Source organism: Lactuca sativa, chromosome 5 (genome assembly GCF_002870075.4).
Source record: "Lactuca sativa cultivar Salinas chromosome 5, Lsat_Salinas_v11, whole genome shotgun sequence".
Lineage (NCBI taxonomy): Eukaryota > Viridiplantae > Streptophyta > Magnoliopsida > Asterales > Asteraceae > Lactuca > Lactuca sativa.
This window is the reverse complement of record NC_056627.2, coordinates 214800254-214823709: the sequence shown is the minus strand read 5'-3', so window position 1 is coordinate 214823709 and position 23456 is coordinate 214800254. Positions and strand designations below refer to the sequence as shown.

Below are 23456 nucleotides of genomic sequence, written 5' to 3'. Positions count from 1 at the left end.
TATCTATGATTGTATGTTAGATAGGGTAATACCTTGGAATATTAGCATTTGCATGTATATTAGAGAAAACATAGATCCAAGGTATTTAGGGTTGCATGTACACCATAGGAGTGTTAGAATGCTCAAAACCCAACAGTGGTATCAGAGCCTAGGCTTGTTTTCTTGTTATACTTTCAAAATTAGCTGAAAAATCGAATTTTGGTGCTGTCTGCACAGTAGACTTGCCGAGTCCGAGGCAAAAAGCATCCAACTCGTCGAGTTGGTTCGTGCACTCGACGAGTTGGACCCCCAGACAGCATATATTCGACTGTTTTGGCTAGAAATGGACTAGGAACATTACCCTAAGATGTTTTTGAACTTATAAACTTGTTTTTGATGTGGTAATGTTCATACTAATCCAATTTCAAAGATAATTGTAAATAGATTCATGTTTTGTATTAGTTTAGTGATTAGGCTAATTACATGAAAAAGTTTGATTTGAATTATCTTGTTCTTATGAGTTGCTTAGATAAATAGAAAAGTTAATTGATTATGTGTTTTCAATCCATTTTAATCTAAGAGATGATTCTAAAATGTGTTTGTGTAACTTGTCATCAAGTTAAATGAAAGGTCACATTTAAGTTTCTTAAAACTCATAAAAGATGGAAAATGTTACAAAAATGAAGAGTCTTGTTCTCATTAAATGGTTTTATGACTCCATAACTTGTCCTCAAGTTATGGAGGTTCAAGAGTCACTTCATTAAGTAATAAAATGTGTAACCTTAATTAATTCCATAAGTTACAAAATAAATAAAAAGTTACATTCTTTTATTAGTTTAAAGTCTTCCATAACGTGTCCTCAAGTTATGGAACTTGAAGAGTCTTTTAATTAAAACTACTTTAAACACATAAGTTATGGAATTAATTAGTTTTGAATAGTTTCAAAACTTGCCCTCAAGCTTTGGAATTTGAAAAAGTTTTCACTTATGAATACTTTAATTTCAAGTTAGCCCTTAGAATTTTAAAAGTTAAAATTCAACCCTTATACTTTATAATATTATAAGTTAATAATATATATATATATATATATATATATATGTATGTATGTATGTATGTATGTATAAGAGTAAAGTCAGTCCTACCGTTAGTAGGCCTCATTCATGAAGTCGATCTATAAGGGGGGTATAAGGTTAGTGCCTATAAAATGGCAGTTTAATGGGTGTCCACTCTCACCCACCGCTTCCTTGACAGGTGGAGGGTCGTTAGCCGAACGAGTATGACAAAGACTGTAATTCTCCCTTCATTAAAAGTATTAATGATAAATACTAAGTAACTAAACACTTATAAATTCCCAATCTTAGTTACTTAGGAAAATGTGAATAAGGTGCTAATCCATGAAATTACACGTTGCACTTTGTTTAAGCCGCTAATGGAGTGTGTGTGGTTAACCGACACACTAACCTGGACTTAACAAGGTAGGCAAAGGGTAACTTAATGTTTATCATAGTATCGATGGAGCATGTGTGGTTAACCGACACATCGATTGAGGGGTAAACACTTAAGGGTCCCAAGTAATTTGCATGGTTACTTCACACCTTGTTCTATGATCCTCGACATCCCAGTCACAAAACCTGAAGGGCACACTCAAGATTGAAACATGCCATTAAAAAGTTCAATGAATCTCAAAAGATCTAGGAGTTTCAAATCCAATTAAAACCTAATAATACATTTCGTTTATCTTGGTGGAAATTGGTGAATCGTCATTCACCTACCTTCAAATATTTTATAGCTTGGATTACAACATCCCTCTTCTAAGTTATAAAATAGTTTGTTGCGTCATAGACTTAATATTTCATATTGGGTGTCATATTAAGGACTTTAGATCAACTATCTTCAATATCTCCCAAAAGATGTCTAAGTTCATACATCTATGATCTTCCCAAATCTCTTGGAACTTTACTTCTTTCACCTCCTCCAATTATTCTCCCTAACCCACAAGTTCTTGAAAACTTTAAGGTCACTCAATCCCTATTGGCAAGCAAGGTCTATGTGTGATCACATCTTGGAGAAGAAGTCACATATTCACAAGCCGGGAGACTTGGGTGTCAAAGTCCAGAGGAAGTGGATGTTCAATCACTTTCTAAGTCACATAGTGAATTCCTTTGGGACTCCTATGAAATAGACTATGACAAGACCCTTAATGATCTTATCTATTTGCTTGGTGCTGCTAAATCAGAAATAATTTGGTGTACTAGTAAAGCAAATTTGATTAGGAGATCAACTTCCCAAAACTTTATGGACAGGGACAATAGTGACACAAGAAATCCAAAAAAGCATTCTCTTCCCAATGGAAAGGGATTGACCATAGTCAACTTGGTTGACCAAATGGTAAAGAGAAAGGCTAAGTCTGAGATATTCCCATGTACTATTACCTAAGGGTCCATATGTTTTTATTTCCAAAGGAAGGGGCATTGGTTACGAAGCTGCCAAACTTACCTAAGGATGGTAAAGTTAATAAGTTTGACTTTATTTCAGGTAAAGTCCATTGTCTAACTCTATTAAGTTCCTACTTGGAGATTCTTATTACATGATGTGACTGGGTCACATATTGATGTTTTAAGAATAAAAGAAAAGTAAAGAAAGTTAAAGGAAGTATATGTTGATTCTAATTGCGAAGATGGATTTCGATCGCATGGTTCGGTGATCAGAATTTTTGAGTTGTTGCTTAAGAGTTATGATATATTGCTTAGGTATAGATAACAACAAGGTTTTCATATGGATTGTAAGGATAAGGTTTTCCGCAAAGTTTTAAAATAAAAGGAAAATTTTTGATTTCATTTATTTTAAGTATCCTTACAATGGCATTTGAGGAAACATTGTTGCTTATAAGATTCATTGATAGCAATATTGAATATGGATTTGATTCTTTCGTCTATGGTAGTGTCTAATTTTACCAAATAAGGAAATATTCTCATCACCCAAGTTTAAATTGGACCGAAACTTGGAATCATGCAATATAGTATGATGAATGAGAATTTTCATCTTTGGAAAATTAAGAATAATTCCTTATTCACATGTATATATTAGTCAAGGGAAGGACAAAGGGATCGGGTACACTTGGGTGTGTGCTGGTAAGGTCCACCACAAAGAATATTTGTCATGATTTACTAAAGCTTAGTAAATATGGTTATACTTACAAGTTTAAGTATAATTCTGAAACATTGAAAATACTTCAATGTATGGCAGAACGAATGAGAAGAATCAAATTTGGCAGAAAGATAAAAGTTTCTCAAATCTGAAAAGATAGGAGAGTACTTTAGTATCATGTTTATGATCATCTTAATGATTAAGATACCATATCACAATTGATCCTCTAAGGTCATCTTAGTGCATTTCTTTTTTATGACTAAGAAGCGGAGTCATGAATTGTTGAAATGGTTAAATCAAAAAGATGAGTCATACTTCGTTCCAAAACAATTCTTGGAGTCATACTCCAAGATTGTAACTTGAGTGACATATCTTAAAGAAGGTTTATTAACACTAGTCAAATGTAAGAGTAAAAGGTTATCTACTATTGTACATTTGAAATTGGTAAGTTGTGATGTTTTGGATAAAACAGAGACCAACTTAGACAAATTGTGTGAAGTGTTTGTCTTGATAAAGAATCCGCACCATCTCTTGTATATTTGGCAAGTGAGTCTTATATGTCAAGAGGATAGTGGGAGTCCTAAAGATCTTGAAAGTTTCAAGACCTGATCAAGAATAAAACCTGAAATTCTTCACTAGCACACGACTTGAGGTGTATAACCTATCGTGTTGACATTTCTGTGCCTATTCAAGTTGATTTTTCATAGTAGTTCTGAGAGTTCTTAATTGGTTGCACAACTAATTGGAAGCTATGGCAGGCCCTTATGCTAGTGCTACCAGGGGGCAAGAACTTAAGATTGCACAAGTTCAATCCATATGAGTTTGGATTTGTCACTAACCTTGTCTTGTGATTATGATTTTGACAAATTCATATGGGTAGGAACTCATACACCATAAAAGTCTAAGTATCATAAGGTTTCACTCCGATTCATGAAAATGATAGTGAGGAAACACTTTCACTAAGTAGATTTTTTTAAGTAGATAGCAATTGTGATATTTGCATTCTCAAAGTCGTTAGTGGAGCGTGTGTGGTTTACCGGCACACTAACATAGACTTGTGAGAAGTGGCAAAGGCCTAAACAATTGAGACTATGATTACGACATACCTTTTCATAGTTCTGAAATTGTGTAGACATATCAATGAGCTATCTAAGATAAGGTGTATGATTATGATAAAGTTTTATCAAAGCAATCTAGTATCAGAAATCTTAAATTTGGTAAGAAAGTCAATAAAGTATTGATTTCTAGAAGTCCAGCTGATTTCTGAGTACATGTCAAAGCTAGTGGGAGCATAAGTGTTATGCTAATAATCATCATGTTAGTAGGAGCATGATAATTATGATAAGTATTGCAAGTTAGAAATGTTAATTATAGAAAACAAAAGTTCAACTCGTGAGGTTGCAAGGGTTGAAAAAGTTGTATTGCTATAATTAAAGGAGAGGAAATTATACTTCATTTCAATTCTAAAAGGCTTAGATTGAGATTTTAATCATTTTAGTCAAGAATATATATATATATATATATATATATATATATATATATATATATATATGAATTTCATGTTGGATTGGCTCAACTTAAGGAAATTCTATATATTGCATTCTCAAAATTCGGTTATGATTACGGCATCCCTCCTCATAGTCAAATTTTGAAAACATGGCAAACAAAAATTATTGTAGCAAAAGACTGGCCTAGAATCATGTCTTTAAGTGAGACATCATGAATCGTGTCCCGTTTGCTTTGGGTACAAGATCGATTGCATGTGTTATAATATTTATCCTTTCTAAATTTTCCAAATGCCTTAGGACATTAAGGGGAAAAAGGTCTAGAATTGGATATGACTAAAGTGATTAAGTAATTGTCGAGGACAATCTAAGGTTTTGCCAAAGATTGGTTGCTCAAGGACAGTTGGAAGTATATTGTTAATATTGGAAGGACCATATTGACATATTCTAGAAAAGAGACAACTCTTGTTTAGAAGTAGTAGTCAAAATAGGAATATGGAGTTGTCTCCATAGGTGGAAGTTATATGTGTAAGATTAGAAACTTAATGCAAGAAGGATATTCAAAGCAATGTGCTTTGAGACTTTATCTCCATGGAATTGATCTCCATTGGAATAACCTGTAATGAATGTTGACAAGTCTTTGTAACTTTGTACATATTCATTACAAGAGGGTCTGTGCATATAAGTTTAAAATCTAAACAAATTTTGGTAAATGTTAGGAATTTGGAATTCTTACATTTTTTTTCGATAAGGATTTGGGAGTGTGAAAAGAGAATCACTGAAAGTACGTTCAATCGATCTATTTCACAAAGTAAGGATCATAGACAAACATAGAGTGCATACTTGATGTATTGCAAAGCTATTGCTTAGAAAACATAGTGTACATGCTTGGAGCATGGGACAACTAGTGTTTTTCAAATTCAAGTATAAAGTTGATAAAACCGAAATAATGAATAATGAGTAATTAGTATGGTGATAAATAAAAAGTGTTTTATTTATATTCATAGTTTTGATACCATATTAGATTCATTTATTCTTGTGTTTCATTTTGCATGTTTTGATTTCCAGAATAAACTAGATTATTCTTCCTGAATGACTAAGTTATTCAAACCATCCACAGTCGGTCATATGTTGGAAGTAGATATGAATCAAGACTGTCATTGGTTGGCTTGTAGAGGTCCAAGTTGGTGGACAAAGTGGTGCTACAACACTCATGAGTGCTCATAAGTTCTGAGTATTGGATTCAACCCGCGCCCATTTGAATACTTCATGGATTTTATCATGAGTGATCATGAGACGATAATATCTTATATTCTTCAAACCTAGAGATATGAGTTGTTACTATGAGTTGATAGTACATTGATTGCACGAAAATGCATTGGTAACTCGATGTTATAAAACGTGCCTTTGTGTATGACTCAACAAGTAGTAGAACAAGCCATATGAGTCGAAGTTTATCCATTCCTTTTACCTTCGGGATAAAACCGATATCTATGGGCCCCTCGATGATTTAGTGATGGCACACGTGAGTGCTTGGCTAAGCCAGGACTGATGTGATTTGTTCAATCAGTCAGTCATCATAAATCGAAAATCAGGAAACAACAAAATGGACAGAGAGAATGATTATTAATCCATGTCTCAGTCCATATGATATCTAGAATGGAGGAATATAATATCCCTTATCTAATGGACAAGGTCAGAGTTCGACAGCGGCTTTTGAGAGCTACAATTGCTAGTTGGGTTTCGAAGTCATACGCAATAATAGTTTTAGACTTATCCAAGTGGGAGACTGTTGGATTAATGTCTAAGTCCGTAACTATATTTGGTATGTACTTGACCCGACCAGGCATGGTCCATTTGGGTTGCATGGCATCATGCACTTGGATAGACTAAATGAGAGAAATAAGACACTTATGGTTATTAATATATTATAAGTTCTAATATATTAATAATAAGAATAATAATATTTAATTAGTATTGATCAAGAATTAATTTAGAATTAATTATGTGATCAAAAGAAGACTAATTAAATATATGGGTTGATTGTGTAAATCATCCATAACTTATATAGTGGGCCAAAGCTCCATGGATACTCAAGTTGGGTTAAACCCATAGGATGCTCCATGGATGCTCCATGGAGGTTACATAACCCATGGGTCATGGAAATGAAAGGTCATGACAATTAGGGTTTACATGGTGAAACCCTAATTGTAACATACTATATAAGCATCATATTATTCACCAAAATCGGCCACTAATGTGTGAAAAAGAAGGGCTAGCCGATTTCTTGAAGTGTGGATTTCTCTCTAAGTTATTCCAAGAGCATTTGATGTTGTGTGAACCATTTGAGGTGTCACATTTGAGAAACTAGGCACTCAAGCCCCATGGAGTCAAGCTACACTACAAAAGGTATGTATTATATCTATATTATTACCCAAGTATCTATGATTGTATGCTAGATAGGGTAATACCTTGGAATATTAGCATTTGCATGTATATTAGAGAAAACATAGATCCAAGGTATTTAGGGTTGCATGTACCCCATGGAGTCAAGCTACACTACAAAAGGTATGTATTCTATCTATATTATTACCCAAGTATCTATGATTGTATGCTAGATAGGGTAATACCTTGGAATATTAGCATTTGCATGTATATTAGAGAAAACATAGATCCAAGGTATTTAGGGTTGCATGTACACCATAGGAGTGTTAGAATGCTCAAAACCCAACACATCTAAGTTGTAAAATCTTTTCTGCTACCATCAACCTAATCACTTCTATACATGTAATCAGGTATGGAGAGCTTGTAGGTGCAAGTTTGTTGACTCTTATGTGCAAAAGGAATTGACAGATGGAAAAAATGGTCCATTCTCAAAATCAAGCCTAAATCTATATGTATTCAAGCTTATGTTTTTATTTTTTCATTTGTAGTTCTATCTCTCTTTCACTCTCACATAACGTTGCTGATCATTAGGGTTTATATCGCCTCCCTCCTAGATTACATCAAGGTATGTTATCCTTACAAATTTCATCGATGAGTCTTTTATATGTTTTTAATGGAAGATCTCGGAGTCGTTTCAATTTTGAACTGAGCCCCTTCTAAAGTTGATTTTGTTTATGGGTAAATACAAGTTTATTTGTGTTATTCAAAGGGAAATACATATCCAAGTGTGTAGTTTCAACAGGAAGCAAGTCGGAGTCACCCTTTAGAATGTGTAACAAGAATGTGAGAAGTTACAGGGTATAGATGGAACCAGATTTTTGAGGTTGAGCTCTGGTAAGAAAGAAATGGAAATTTGGTTTTTCTTTAAAAACCCATGCTTGATTTATGTTGAACAGGTGATTGTCAACATTCCAATTTGAGTTTACATTTCTTCATCACACCACCAACATCAAAATCCACAACAACCTTTTTGATCACTTACCTCCGCCTCCACTGTGTATATGTTTAAATATCTATGGAGCTATATTTTCCCCCTTTCTCGTGTTATTCATTTAATTCAGATCTCCCATTGCTAGAACCCTAACTATACTGTTGGCGAATTTGGTGCAGAAGATCACTTAATCTGAGTTTTCAAATTCCAAGGAAACCATGCAGTTCATCTAAAAGGGTTTACTTTTTTTCTTTACTTCTCTCCTGCTATATATTGTTACAACAAACAAAACAAGAAAAAGACGAACTTCACATAGTCCCGTGGAGTTGAAAATGACCCCTAAAGATTTTGGTTACTGGAAGCATCAATAAAGGTGAAATTTCATTCGATGTTTATTTATTAGAAGCTACGTTTTGGTTAGATTCATTTTTCATCAAAACTAGAATAACTCCCACCACCGCCTTCATCAACCTATGTTATGCAACCCACTGATGCTCTGTTTTTTTCTGTCTCTCTAGCCACATGGGAAGGACATAGGATGCACTGGTATGATGAACTACAAAGTAAAAGCAAGCATACACATGTGGGATCCAAATATGTTAGATTGATTTGAGTTCATTAGAATTATATCTTTTGGTGAGTATGTTTTTAATCACTGTACTTTTTTCATCAGTTGTATAAATACCTTATTCTTCCCAAAGTAATGGTTCTTGATTATAGTATAATGTCATGTTTGGTTTTCGTTTATTATAGATTGCTGATTTTTTTTTATTATAGATTGCTACTCCTAGGTTATGTTATGTGAAGATGAAAAAGAATGAAATTGGGCAGTTTTGTGTAATATTGTCCATAATAATGATTTGAAATAACTGTAATATTTTCAAAGCATCATACTTTCAAATACCAAAAGAAATTGAAACTAGAACAATTTGCTATTATTTATTGCTTTTATCCCCTTTTGGGTCAAATGCAAGAACTAGCAATGTACCTTGCAATGTTCAGTTGTTTATCCAAAGTTTTAAAAACATTATATTTTTATTATTTTCCTATGAAAGCATCCCACTTCAAAAGTACAATGCTATAGTTGGGTATTCTTATAATACAACCACCCAATTATAGCATTGTATCTTCAATGTACAATGCTTTAATAATTTTTTTAAAATAAAAAACCTTGATTCTTTTAATAACATGACACTTAATGGAACCCACAAATTCTTACAGTCTTCATTGCCTTAATGAGATGGTAGTGAATATTGTTTTTTTATTATTATTTTCTTTCCCTTTATCCGGTTAGAAATTATATTATTTTCTTTGCTTGTACACCCAGTTGCAATGAGTTTTGGTTCTCATGAAAGGATTTTATGTCCTTACCTAAGAAACATGGTGCAAAAATGAGATACATACATTATTCTTAAAGCCCAAGAGATGTGTCTTGATTTACTTGCAGTGGACATTTTTATATTTTATGGTAAAAGCAATGGCCATTTTTTTATGTTTTATGATAAAATGATAGATATTCATTATCTTCTACATGTTAATCTGATAATTGTAATTCTTTTTTCATTTAATATGCATTTATTGGGAATGGAAAAAGTCTTTTTTATAGAATAATTTTGTAAAAAATCATGTTATATCTATTTGTCTGTCAAGGGTTTTAATCAATATTTCCAGATAATCGTGTATTTCAAATGATGATGTTTAAAACCAAATCATATCTAAGATAATTGTTGACAATATTACTTAAAAAATTTAAATATCACCATTTTTAGAACTTCTTACTATTAATTTTCTAAGTCGTTGTATATTATGCAATGTGTTTAAATGTAGCACCTGATTCCTGGTACGTAAAATTTATCTAAGAGTTTGCTTTTTAGCCTGGGACTCGGCGAGTTGTAGGTCCGACTCGCCGAGTAGGGGCGGGGTCCGGGGGCACGTTTAAGTTGGTGACTCGGCGAGTCCATATTCTGGACTCGGTGAGTCACCGCTGTTTGATGAAACCCTAAGTTTCAAGGGTTTGCACCCTATTTAAACCATCACTTCCGCCCCAAGCTCGCCCCCATTCACCCTCAGAGATCCCAACATTGTTTTACCCTTATTCCTTGTGAGATTGAAGTATTTTGGTGTGTTCTTGAAGCTTTTAAGGAGAAAGAAGAGTAGATCAAGAAGAGGAGAAGGAGGCCAAGCATCTCTGTGTCATCCCAACGTTTTCCTTGAGGTATAGCTCGTTTCCCCTCTGTTTTCAAGGTTGTAGTCTCTATTAGCTTCATGAAAGTCCTTCTTGAGCCATTCTCCAAGCTTGTTTGTGCATTGTGGGTTGTATTAAGTTGTTAGCCTTTAGATCTAGGCACTTTTTAGTTCTGGAGCTTGGATCTACTGCCTTTATGGAGTCATATTGCATGAAAGTCCTAGATCTACCCCTTTTGGTGCACTTTGAGCCCTAAAACCTTCATTGGTGATCATCTACACATAAAGTTGGAAACTTTACGTGTAAACCAGGCCCTAGGAACTCAGATCTATGAATGGCATGGACTGGATTCAAGCAAAATCGCATGTATAGTTTTTGCATGTGGCCGACTCGGCGAGTCGTTCATCGGACTCAGCAAGTCGAGACGCGAGTCCTCGAGTTTTCCCCCTTTTTCGTTATGCCGAGTAGAGTAGTGAGTCCGGGGTGGACTCAGTGAGTTAGAAGCCGAACTCATCCATGAAGGAACTCGGCGAGTCAATGCCCTGACTCGGCGAGTTCAAGACGATCTTCTTAGATCAAGAACAGACTCGACGAGTTGTTCATACAACTCGGCGAGTCACAGCATAAAGTGTTCATCGGATGAAGATGAACTCGGCTAGTTGTTCATACAACTCGGCGAGTAGGATGAAGGTCTTGGACATCAGTTTAGAAGGAGAACTCGTCGAGTCAACGCCTAACTCGACAAGTAGAGTCGGGATTCAGGACAATCGATTGGATAGGGACTCGGCGAGTTGGAGAGCCAACTCGGCGAGTCGGGTCAATTGAAAGTTGACTCTGACTTTGGCTTATGACTTGGCCTGGGGTAAAATGGTCATTTTACCCAAAGGTCAGTTAGCAGTGATTGATTGAGTGTTTTGTGGGAATTATAGCCGGAGGATTTCCTGAGTAGCAGCAGCAGCAGACAGTCCATTCCCACACAGATCAACAACTATTTCGAGGTGAGTTTCCTTCCAGCAGGAACGGGTCTAAGGCACCAAGGCCGGCCCGTATAGACGAGATGTTAGTATTAGAGTGTGGGCCGAGCCCGTATCTCTTGGTTGAGTTGATTATGATATATGCCAGTATGATAGAGTTGTCTATACTTGTTGTCTGTGTGATACTTGTATATTATGGGTTAGCAGCTGAGTGTGGGCAAGGCCCGTATCTCTCCGAGAGTGGAGTGTGGGCGAGGCCCGTATCTCCCAGATAGTGGAGTGTGGGCAAGGCCCGTACCTCCCGGCTAGCAGAGTGTGGGCAAGGCCCGTATCTTCATGAGTGTGGGCGAGGCCCGTAACTCCTAACTGTATGTTGTATGCTTGCATGGTATGAGGTATTATGGGGGAGCTCACTAAACTTCGTGCTTACAGTTTTCAGTTTTGGTTTCAGGTACCTCTTCAGCTAAGGGAAAGGAGTCGGCGCGGTAGCGGCATATCACACACACTCTTGTTTTCCGCACTATGGATTTTCTGGGATGTACTCTGAAATATTACTATGATATTACCGGTTTTCAGACATAGAGTATTATTATGAATGTTTGGTAATGATGTTTTTATGTATTAACCTAAATTAAAAATGAAATTTTTATCCGGTATTTTTGGGGCGTTACATTAAAACAATATTAATTGTTTTTATATAAGTTTTTGTGATTTAAAAGCAAAGTTTTTAATACATGAAAGAGAAATTAAAATTTTTCTTTCTTATTTTTTCCTACTCATTCTTCTACCACTTTTAGATGATCACAGGTGTAATATAAATTTATTAATTTTTTTTAAATGTGACAAATGTCACAATTAAAGAAACCTATATGGATTCGTTGATTCCTTCCATACGCTTTTTGGAATACATGTTTCCGAAATGAAAATAATCATCAAAAGAAAACTTATACTCGAAATGAAACTAATCTCAATAAAAAAAGCACTGACGTTGTATTGTGCGGGTTACAACTATTTGTTGCCGCAAAACCGACCGATAGCAATATGTATTTGCCTTCCATTTCTTTAAATATAACATGTTTCCGAATGGTCCTTGTATAATTAAATGTCGTTGTTTTGAGTATATTTTTTTAGTTAGTATTATCCGATGATTTAAAGTTCACAAAGATGTTATTGAAAATTTTAACACATAAATGGTGCCCGTGGTTTCCTAAATTCTTAGTTTCCTACCCGAAAAGAAACTAATTACTGAAGCAAAGTATATGCTGCCTGCCACATTGAAACTAATCATTTTCCGCTGAAAATATACTTATGTAAATTCAATTGATATCACTTGGTTTCATTTTGGTTCGGTATACATTAAAGTAATCGTTGAACTGACACTAATATTTGGTCCCTATGATTCCAAAAAAATGTTGAATTGAAACTAATGTTTGGTGATACCTGCCAATACATTAAAATAATTATTGTTCGTCGAAAAGAAACTGATTGCCGAATCATACATGTTTCTAAATAGAAATAATTATCAAAAGAAACTATTGACTATTCGCACTCGTCGCTTGGCGCGGGTAAACGGTTAGTTTGTATACATGAGTTTTGGGTTGATTTCTCAAAGAGAAATTACAAATTACAGTTGTTTTTGTATACATTAGTTTATATTAGTATTTATTTATGTCTTGATTTGTTTCCTAATAAGACTGGAGGGTGTGAATGGAAAACTCCCTTCACTTTTTGTGGGCCACAAGATTATTCCTCTCACTTTTCTTTCTTTCACCTAAATCTAAGGAATGAGTTGGAAACTTCCCTCACTATTTTTTTTTATTTTTAAAAAAATATATATATTTCCTATAAATATTATACTCATTTTGTAGGAAATTAAAAACCATAAGTTTTGATATATATTTTCAATAATTTTTAATAGATATATAATTTAATAAGTATTAAAAAAGATAAAAAAAAAAATTGTTAAATAAGAATAGAAGAGAGAGTGAGGGATTGGCCTAATGATGTGCATGTAGTGGAAGAGAAACTTTAAAGTTTAAACAAGTTAAGGATTGTGGCGCCTCATATGTGTCATGCATCATGCGCCTAATTTCAACAAGCCTGGAAATGTCAATATTTGAAAGTACAACATTGTACTTGATTATTTTCTTTTAAGATATTATATTTTGAAAATTACACTCAATTACAACATTATATCTTCGATATTTTCCTTATTAAATACATTCCTTTGAACCCATGTTTTTAAAATGATTATCTTATCAAGACACAATAGCCAAGATACTTAAAAGCTTTTCAGCACCTACTGCTATTTCTAAAAAATTAAAAGCACCCGATGTTGTATTCAATAACTTGCAATGAAGTTAAAATGCTATGAAAAACAAACCAATATAAATAGAATGTTATAATAAGATAAAACGTAAGTATGTTGCTACCTAAAATGTTTTACCATGTTTGTTCATTTAGTAACTTTTATACATTAAATGTGAAGTAATTTGATTGATTTATGAATTATTGAGTTATTAACAGAATGTTGCTTGTGCCTTGTAGTATTCATTCATTTTCGATGTATAATTATTACCAACTTTGGGTAGTTTAGTAATTTATCTTTTGTAAAATAATGATGTATAATTATTACCAACTTTGGGTAGTTTAGTAATTTATCTTTTGTAAAATAATGACAGGAGAACATGGTAACATTCATGAAACAAAGAAGCCATTAGCCGGTCGTTTTTTTAAATAAATTTGCAGTTTCTAAAAAAAAAAACAAAGAAGTCATTAATGATTCAATTACAGGATCATTCAAGAAACCAAAACAAAGAGAGCGAGACACTCAATCTTAACATAATTATAACCATCTCCAACCCATTATCATTTTTTTCATAAAAGTAAAGTAAAAAATGGAGAAAATAGTGTTTAATCTTCAACCATAATCCATTTTTACCTTATTTTTACCCCCAAAAAATATATTCGTAGTATATTCAAATCTTCAAACTTATATAAATTATCATACACACATCTTCTACTAATTTGGTTTTAACAAATATATAATCTATATTTTTTTCATTACAATAATATTAAATAAATAAGATTATAATTATAATACTTAATTATAATATTAAATAAATAAGATTACAATAATATTTTAAATATAATTTTATATTTAAAATTAATAATTTATTTATTTTGAAATAAAATAATTATTTTAAATATTTTAATACTTTTTAATAAAATAAAAGATAATCCCAAATATATTTATTTAATAAAATTTTGGTTACATGAATGAACAAATTGATTGGATTGGATTATAATAAAGAAAAAATTAAATTTTAAAGAAAACTAAATTGGGCTAAGTTACTAATATAAATAGTAGAAAAGACAAAAAGAATTAATATCAATACCAATATATAATAACATATATTGATATAAATAGTGATAAAAACTTATCTTAAATAATATCAATATATAATAATATATAATATGTGGTCAATAGAAAATACTTACTAATTATAGAATCTTGCCTACAAAAAAAAAACAATATTACGCAAAGAAACATTTTTGAATCTACTCAGATAAATATATTCACACAAAAATGTATGGTCCAAACTACCCTCAGGATCCGGCGCTAGTAAGCTGAACCAATCAAAACCTTTTATTATTCATCACACGGATCCTAATCCTACAGCTCTGTGTCCTTCATACTGTGTCTAATCCAACGGTTCAAACTACACCTCCCAAAAACTCAAATCTTCTTCCGCCTTATATACAAAAGCCCTCGATGCTCATTTCATAGTTCAAACATAAACAAAAATCAAATCCTGAGAAAAGTTCGGTAGAGGAGAATCGGAGATGTCGAAAAGATTACATCATTAAGTTCGGTAGAGGAGAATCGGAGATGTCGAAAAGATTATATCTGAATGATGTGTTGAGATGGATTGTGTTGAATAATTGAATGTTTATGTGGATATTTTGGATAGGGTTCTGTTATTCAGAAATAGAAAAACTATTTCAACAGAGGAAGAATTTTGAGATCAACTCAAGTCTTAAACACTCAAACTTAGTTTGTTTATTTCATTTGGACGAAGACCCTATTTATAGGCTCAAGAAAGCCGGTTATAATTATTGTTGCAATCGTTTGATTGCAATACGATATACATATTTACATTATTGCTCTTAGACTATTGAGGGTTACACATTTTATGTTACATCACAAATAATACAACTGACACTTAATAATTGTTATTTTTATTTATGTAATTAAATAGAAGTGTCGGTAGGATAATTATTAAGTGTCGGTTGTATTATTTGTGATGTAACATAAAGTGTGTAACCCTCAATAGTTTAGGGGCTATAATGTAAATATGTATGTCGTATTGCAATCAAACGATTGCAACAATAATTATAACCGGCTCTCTTGAGCCTATAAATAGGGTCTTCGTCCAAATGAAATAAACAAACTAAGTTTGTGTGTTTAAGACTTGAGTTGATCTCAAAGTTTTTCCTCTGTTGAAATAGTTTTTCTATTTCTGAATAACAGAACCCTATCCAAAATATCCACATAAACATTCAATTATTCAACACAATCCATCGTTAACCCATCTCAACACATCATTCAAGTATAATCTTTTCCTAATACTCATTTATCCGTCATGTTGTTAAATTTGGTATCAGAGCTAACTAACGTTCTTATTATTTTACATATTCAATCTATCGTCAATAAGAAAATAAACATATGTAACATCGTAAACATAATAACGAAAAATCATTATTTTTAAATACTCATATTTAAAAAGTCATCACCAACAACTAAAATATTTATCATAAGAAGATTTAATATCATAAATATGTCTCAAGATATTTTCAATCGTTATATTACTTTTATTTCTCCATGATAATATCATTTCGAGTTTTTCTAACTATTAATTCTACAAAATTTGAAATTTTATTAAAATAATACTCGTTTTTAATATTAATCAAATTCATGCTTGAAATATATATTTATGTCTAACAAAATTTTAATGAATTGTATTCCTAATAGAAATATTATTTTAAGAATACAACAAATCCATGAATCTATAAATAATTCTGAGCAAAATCTCAAGGATTCCTACGAACCTAATAATCAAGGTATGGTTTTAAACAATAATCATATTCATGATGTTAGATATTTTAAAAGAACTAGTATTAAAATTCGTTACAAGCAAATACGTCATCTAAAAACAAAACTATTTGTATTTTAAAATAAAGCATATAACTTTTAAATATTAATAAACATTCATTTGTACTATTATTTCTATCCTTGGTATGACCGTCTTTATTTGTCATCATAAACATTATATAAATAATCATCATTATAAGTTATTCAAGCTATAATTATGAGTTTTTCAAGCCTAAACACAAATAAACAAAAATTAAATTTTTTTCGTAAAACATTAAAATAGTCTAAAAAATTTCTTCTAAATTTAAAAATAGACCCTAACAAATAATTTAGATAAATAAATAAAGAAAATTAATAAATCTTTAATTTAGTAATTTTGAAATTAGAAGGAAAGTTCATTAATGAAATTGATATGCATTTATTATTGCATTTAAATTTAAATACTATCTACAATTTAATAAAATGAAAAAACCATAAAATGACATGTGGAATAAAAATTAATTTAAAATAACCTTAAAATTTCATGTGACAAAAAAAAAATGAGAATATGACATGTGTTAAAAAGATCTTTATTTATTAGTGAGGATTTTTATGTCAAGTTCTAAACATGGTCCGATCTATATTTCAGCAAAACTGTTGGAACCGAAAAACCCAAACTCTAAAAACCGGATACCAACATATTTTCTGAAAAACCGGTTCGGTCCAAACGGTTTCAATGCTAAAGCCTAGATTTACTTCATCCATTGTAGTGAGTGAGCTTTCATATTTGTTTTGCTATTTCCTTATTCGCTCCAAAGCCCAAATATTCGAAGTTCACGTTATCAACTAATGCAACCCAACGGTATCAGGTGGTGCCCTCCCTCTTTGAGGTCGAGGGTTCAAGTCCCGTCGTGGACATAGGTGGAATTAGGTGTTAGTTTAGGAGTAGATTAGTATATTTGTATTTGCCGGTTCAACAAAAATGCAACCAATATTTTAAAAACCGGTTTTTTAGTTGAACCGGTATGATGATCAGTTCCCGACTCAACCGATTTAACTGGTTCAACCGTCGGTTCTATGATTGTTTTTTCTATTTTCCTACACATATATAGACATCCACAAGTTTAAACATTAAAAATACACTTAAACACAAGTTAAAGATCAATCCAAATACATTAAAAACACATAAGCCTAATTTTTACATCAATCCACGTACATTAAAATAAAATAAAGTATAATAAAGAAACAACATATAATTTTAGTTGAATACAAACGCATTAAAAAAGTTTATTATATTTATCATGTGTTTTTATTCAAAAAAAATCTAATAGATATGAAAAAAATAAAGTTTGTTATGAAAACGATTCATTTCCATGTGTTTTTATTTTATTTATCCGATTAAATCGGTTTAATTTAACCTGTTCGACCGGATTTTTGTAAAAAGCAGCCGGTTCATTCCGGTTTAAAAAAAACATAAAACCAGTGATAATTGAACCGCTATTTTCTCCGGTTTCCGGTCCAACCGGTTCAAACCTGCTTTTAAAACATTAGATTCAACAGTTTTTGTTTCCAACGCTCGGGTACTAGAAAGCTTTATAGCCGCTGCTCGATTGGTAATATATTACTAGGGCCCACTCAAATGATGGGTCTTGGGCCAGGTTTAGTGATTATATTTGTCATGTCAAATGATGTATTTCTTTTACAAAATAAATACTTTTGAATGTAAGATTAAAGAACATAGAAGTTACATATGTTTGTTTTTGTTGAAGTCATAATCTCAAAAATAGCTTAATTATGCAGGGAAATGAAACATATTCTCTTCTTTTTCGTCATAAACTGAAGCTAGTCTTCTTTTTTTACTTGTGTGTCTCAGTTATATTAAAATTACAATTATAAGTGAAATATAGCGTTTGAAGGGAAACATTCATCACGTAGTAACTATCTGTTATGCTATGGCTTCCTAGTGTTCCGGGACCTGACTAATGTTCTTCCACAAACTACTAATTAGTCCACCTCTTTCGATAGATAATGGCGGAGCCAAGGTTTAAAGAAATTTTTTTGCAAGAACCAATCTTGCAAAATTGAAAGAGATACTGATAAAGAAAAAAAATCGTCTAAATATGAACTATATCAATCTTTGCAAGAACCAATCTTCAAACGTTTTCAAACGATCATAAGCACCGATTCTCATACATTAACCTGCTATTATTAAAAGAATGACTTAGAACATAGATACATATGATATTATGTTCAATTTAGAAGCATACAATAAAAAATTTGTAAAAGTATAAGTAATAGTACCTTTCTCACTTTAAGTTGTGTCTATCTTTGCTTTATAGAAGAAAAATAATCTATAAGTTTATCTGTGGAAAATGTTTCAACAATCTCTCTCTCTCTCTCTCAATGTTAATAAGCATACAACTTTTAAGAAAATCATCATTCATGGTATTCCGAAGTCGGGTTTTCATGATTTTCATTGCTGAGAATGTTCTTTCAGATGTCGCAGTAGAAACGGGAAGCGTCAATATAATGCAAATCAATCTGTCAAACAAAGGATAAGTACCAGCCTTTCTAGTTTCATGTAGACCCATGCACAACTCAGAAAGTGTAGAAGAATTTGTCAATTGTGGGTGATTGCGCACATCTAACTCATAATGTCGTAACTCAAGTTTCAACAAATGAATTTCTTGCTCTATAAAGTCCAAAGGATAATAAGTTGTTGCCAATTTACATATATCTTCAACATTCAAGGACTTTTTTGGATCTAGTGCAACACTGAGACGGAGAAGCTCTGTTACAGACTTATTAAATCTAGAATTCAACTCTTGTAACTGACTGGCAATAACAGCAATAAACAATTCAACTCGGTAGTGATGCTCTATAATGATATTGTCTTTATCACGCCGTGTCCGAATTACATGTTTGTAGGTCTCATTCATATCAGGGACCAAAATGTCACTTCTTTTACAAAAACAAACCACTTGATCCAAAAGTGATTGCCAACCTTCATCTCTTAGTTTTTGAAGCAATATTTTTGTTGTGGAAACCAAGGCCAATGCATTAATAATATCTATAGATTTTTGTTGTAAAGATTGGCAAAGCTTGTCAGTTATCCCCATTATATCTTTCATCATATGCAAAACAATGACAAAATCAAATGACATTGCATGTTTAAGTGCAAATATTGCATCACCTTTTTGAGAAGATGTAGAACCTTTTGTAGCAATGTCAGTCAACACTACACAAGATGGACCAAAAAGTCTCATCAAACTACATATTGATTTGAAATGAGAACTCCACCTAGTATCTCCAGGTCTTTGTAGTGTTCGTATTTGATTTTTTCCTTTTCCACTCTCAATCTCATCAACCTCAATTAAATGAGAAATTTCAGCAATCTGAGCATCTTGCAATTGATCATGACGCTTGGAAGAAGAAGTTATGACATTAACTATAAAGTTTAAAGTTTTGAAGAAGTTATGTACGTCGGTCACATCTTTAGACGCTGCAACTAGAGCCAATTGCAATTGATGAGCAAAACAATGTATGTAATAAGCATAAGGGCATTCCTTTAATAATAAAGCTTGCAACCCATTCCATTCTCCATGCATGTTACTAGCTCCATCATATCCTTGACCCCGAATATCTTGGACACTAAGTTTATGATAAGACAATGAACACATTATCTCATTTTTCAAGGTCGATGAAGTTGTATCTTTGACATGAATCAAATCCAAAAATCTTTCTTTGACATGTCCATCTCAGTCAACAAATCTCACAACAATAGCCATTTGTTCTTTCTTAGATTCATCTTGAGACTTGTCAACTATCAAACAAAAATTTGCAGTCCCGATTTCATCACGAGTTGCTTTTTGTACATTTGTAGCTAAAACACGCAATATTTCTTTTTGGATATCCGGTGATGTGTACTTTGCATTTTGAGGAGCATTTTCTAATACAACATCATAAATAGTCTTTTTATAAGAAGCAAGCAACTTTATAAGTTCAAGGAAATTCCCTTGATTTCTTTAGTCAGGTCCTTCATCATGACCTCTTAAAGAACATGCTTGAAATGTAAGCCATTTAATAGCCTCAATAGAAACTTAAGGCGTAATCTATTATCCCTAACTTGTTGAGTCGGTTGTTTCCCTATCACATTCTCTATGTGACACAACTCGTTTTTTTAAATCTTCATAACATCCGACAGAAAAATTATGTGCTGAGGCCGGGGTCTTATCTTCATGGACGATGAAAGCATAATCTTTGCCACAATTCACTTTTTTCCATTTATTAAACCCTGCGATGGTAAATGTATCTAACCCGAATCAACCAATATGTTTCTTATTGAAAAGAAAGCAAGGAAAACAAAATGCAACATCATTTTTCTCAGAATATTCCAACCACCAAATTTTTTTAAACCAAGCTTGTTGAAAACTACACATAGAATCATTTGAACCACTAGGACTTGAAGGATACTTTGATTTTTGAATTTGGTATGGTCCAAGTTTAATATATAATCGTCTAATCTCATCACGTTGGTGACGTCTCCTAAATTGTGGTAAGTGATGTATTTTGTATTTTTATTAAATTAAGCGGGCTATAGGAGGGGCATGGGCTTAAATTGAATTTTGGGCTTAAATAATATATATATATATATATATATATATATATATATATATATATATATATATATATATTAGTATATAATGGAAGTAAAGGAAGTGGGGGGGGGGGGGGCAGCACACTTGCCAACCCTTGTGTTACCTTCGCTCTTGTCGATAGACATATATGGTGGAGATTACCAAAATCCATTATAGATTTATGCAAACTAGAGTGACTTGTTATGAATAGTAGATAAAAACAAAAACTTTACTAAAAGCAAAAATCTGGTCTCTCCAATTTTGTGAAGCTCTTTCTTCAGTTGGTGATATGCAAGAGTGGATTAACATCAAAGCTATGACCATAAAAAAAAACTAAAACGATGAATATTGACCAAGTTAAAAGAGTCATGTGATAGAGGTGTCACTTGAGATATTGATTGGGTGACACAATAGTCTCCATGTATTTTCCTACTGGACTGAAAGCAATGTTAATGGAACACATGATGTGTTTGGTATTCTTATTGGTATACAATATGTAAACATGCTCTTCCAATCTAGAATACATGAGCCAATTTCCATTCCTCATATAGTGTTGTGGCTGGTGATCAGCACGAGACACATACTCTTTCAGGGAAAAAGTTTCCACTTTCGTCCATTCTGCATCTTTATCCATCCTCCACAACTCAATTTGATCACATCGAACTATAGACTTGTTCATGGCCACACAAAAGTGAATGCAATCTCTTACCACCATGAAACCCAAAATGTGGGTCCTTTGATTTCCGAAATTGGGAGTTTCTATATCTCTTAGCTTTTCGGTTTGTGGGTCGAACATCATAACTGCATATGTATTTGAATCAAAGGGTCTTCCCAACTCAAACAATCTACGGAGGAAATAAATCTTTTCATTCACCAAAATGCTTGGTACTAAATGATATTTAACACGGTTGGAACCCAAGCCCGTTGACTTTGTTGATTTAATCCAAATATTTGAGTTTTTTTATTTAATTATTATAGCAGAATGTTTTCTTTGTTTTTTAGAGTGTTGAATAAGTCTTATGCCATATGAGCTATAGTACCGAGTCAAGAGGATAGTGTGGAGTATGTTTCCTTATTTCTTGCATTTTTTTAGTTTAAAATGGCAAAGTGTACGTTGATGGAACTGTTCCATATTGGTTGATTGTGAAAGTGAATAAAAGTGCAACTTTTGCCCATTCTATTTTTTGTCCTTGTTTTCAGTTTACACAACCTCCATATATCACTTTTAAGCCTACCATAGAATACCAACATTTGGCACAACCCGATGTATGCCAAAATATCAACCACGTATGTTAGATATGACGGGAAACAACAACAATGATAAAAGGGGCAGGACACACTCCACTATCCAATGCTGTTAAGAAACAACTATGTTGCTTGGGCTATAAAAATGAAGGTGTTCATGAAAGCTCAAGGAGTTTGGGATGCAGTCGAACCCAAGACATCAAACACTATTGTAAAAGTGAAGAAAGACAAGATGGCATTGGCAGCCATCTACCAAGGCATTACATTCCAGAAGATTTAATGTTGACATTAGCGGAGAAGTAATTGACCAAGGAAGCATGAGATGCCTTGAAAGTAATGTTCATGGGGGCGGATAGAGTGTGGAAAATAAGAGTTCAAACCTTGAAGGCTGAGTTCGAGGCTTTGAACGTGAAAGAACCAGAGGATGTAGACGAGTTCACTGTGAAAGTGAGCTACATTATGAGTACTATGTGTGCCTTGGGAGATACAGTAGAAGAATCTTATGTAGTAAAGAAGCTACTAAGAACCGTGGCATCCAAGTTCCTACTGATTGCTTCAACTTTTGAGCATTTTGGGGACTTGAATGTGATGACAGTTGAGGAGGCAGTGGGAGGTTGAAAGCCCATGAAGGGTCATGTTGAAAATGAAGAAAGAAAACTTCTACTCACTCATCAAGAGTAGACGGACAAAAAATAAGAAGAAAAACGACGAGGATTCCAAGAACTTGAACAAAGGAAACCGTGGAGGATGTAGTGGATCAAGAGGACAAGGTAGAGGTCGTGGAAGAGGCACCAACAACACCCGTGGTGGTCATGGTTCTCACCAATAGAAAAGCTGTGAGCCATATGGAAGTCAAGATAAGAGTAAAATGCAATGTTACAATTGTCAAGACTTCGGTCATTATGCTGCAGAATGTGGAAACCCAAGGCGTGAAAGAAATAAAGACTTAAACTTGGCTCAAGAACACATCAACAAACCAAATTTTCTACTGTTAGTTCTTGATGATACTTATAAAATTATTTAAGTTCATCTACGTGAAGAGAACGTAAATCCATGGTTAAAGACGGGTGTTGATAAAGTGAGCCAAACAAATTTATGGTATCTAGATATGAGAGCTAGCAATCACATGATAGGAGACAAGAACAAGTTTCGTGACCTGAATCAAATGATACAGGGCTCGGTCAGTCTTGGAAATGGGTCTAAAGTTAGAATTGAAGGGAGAGGCTCAATAATCTTTTAATGCAAAAACAGACAACAGAGAAAGCTCCAAGAAG

At 33.1% G+C, this 23456-nt stretch overlaps 1 protein-coding gene across 1 annotated transcript; it reads right to left on the bottom strand.

The window, feature by feature from the left end:
* Positions 1–18651: 18651 nt before the first annotated feature.
* LOC111913839 (uncharacterized) lies at positions 18652–19980 on the bottom strand. The gene has a single exon (XM_023909550.1). The coding sequence runs from the start codon at positions 19978–19980 to the stop codon at positions 18652–18654; it is 1329 nt and encodes a 442-aa protein (XP_023765318.1).
* Between the last annotated feature and the right edge of the window lie 3476 nt (positions 19981–23456).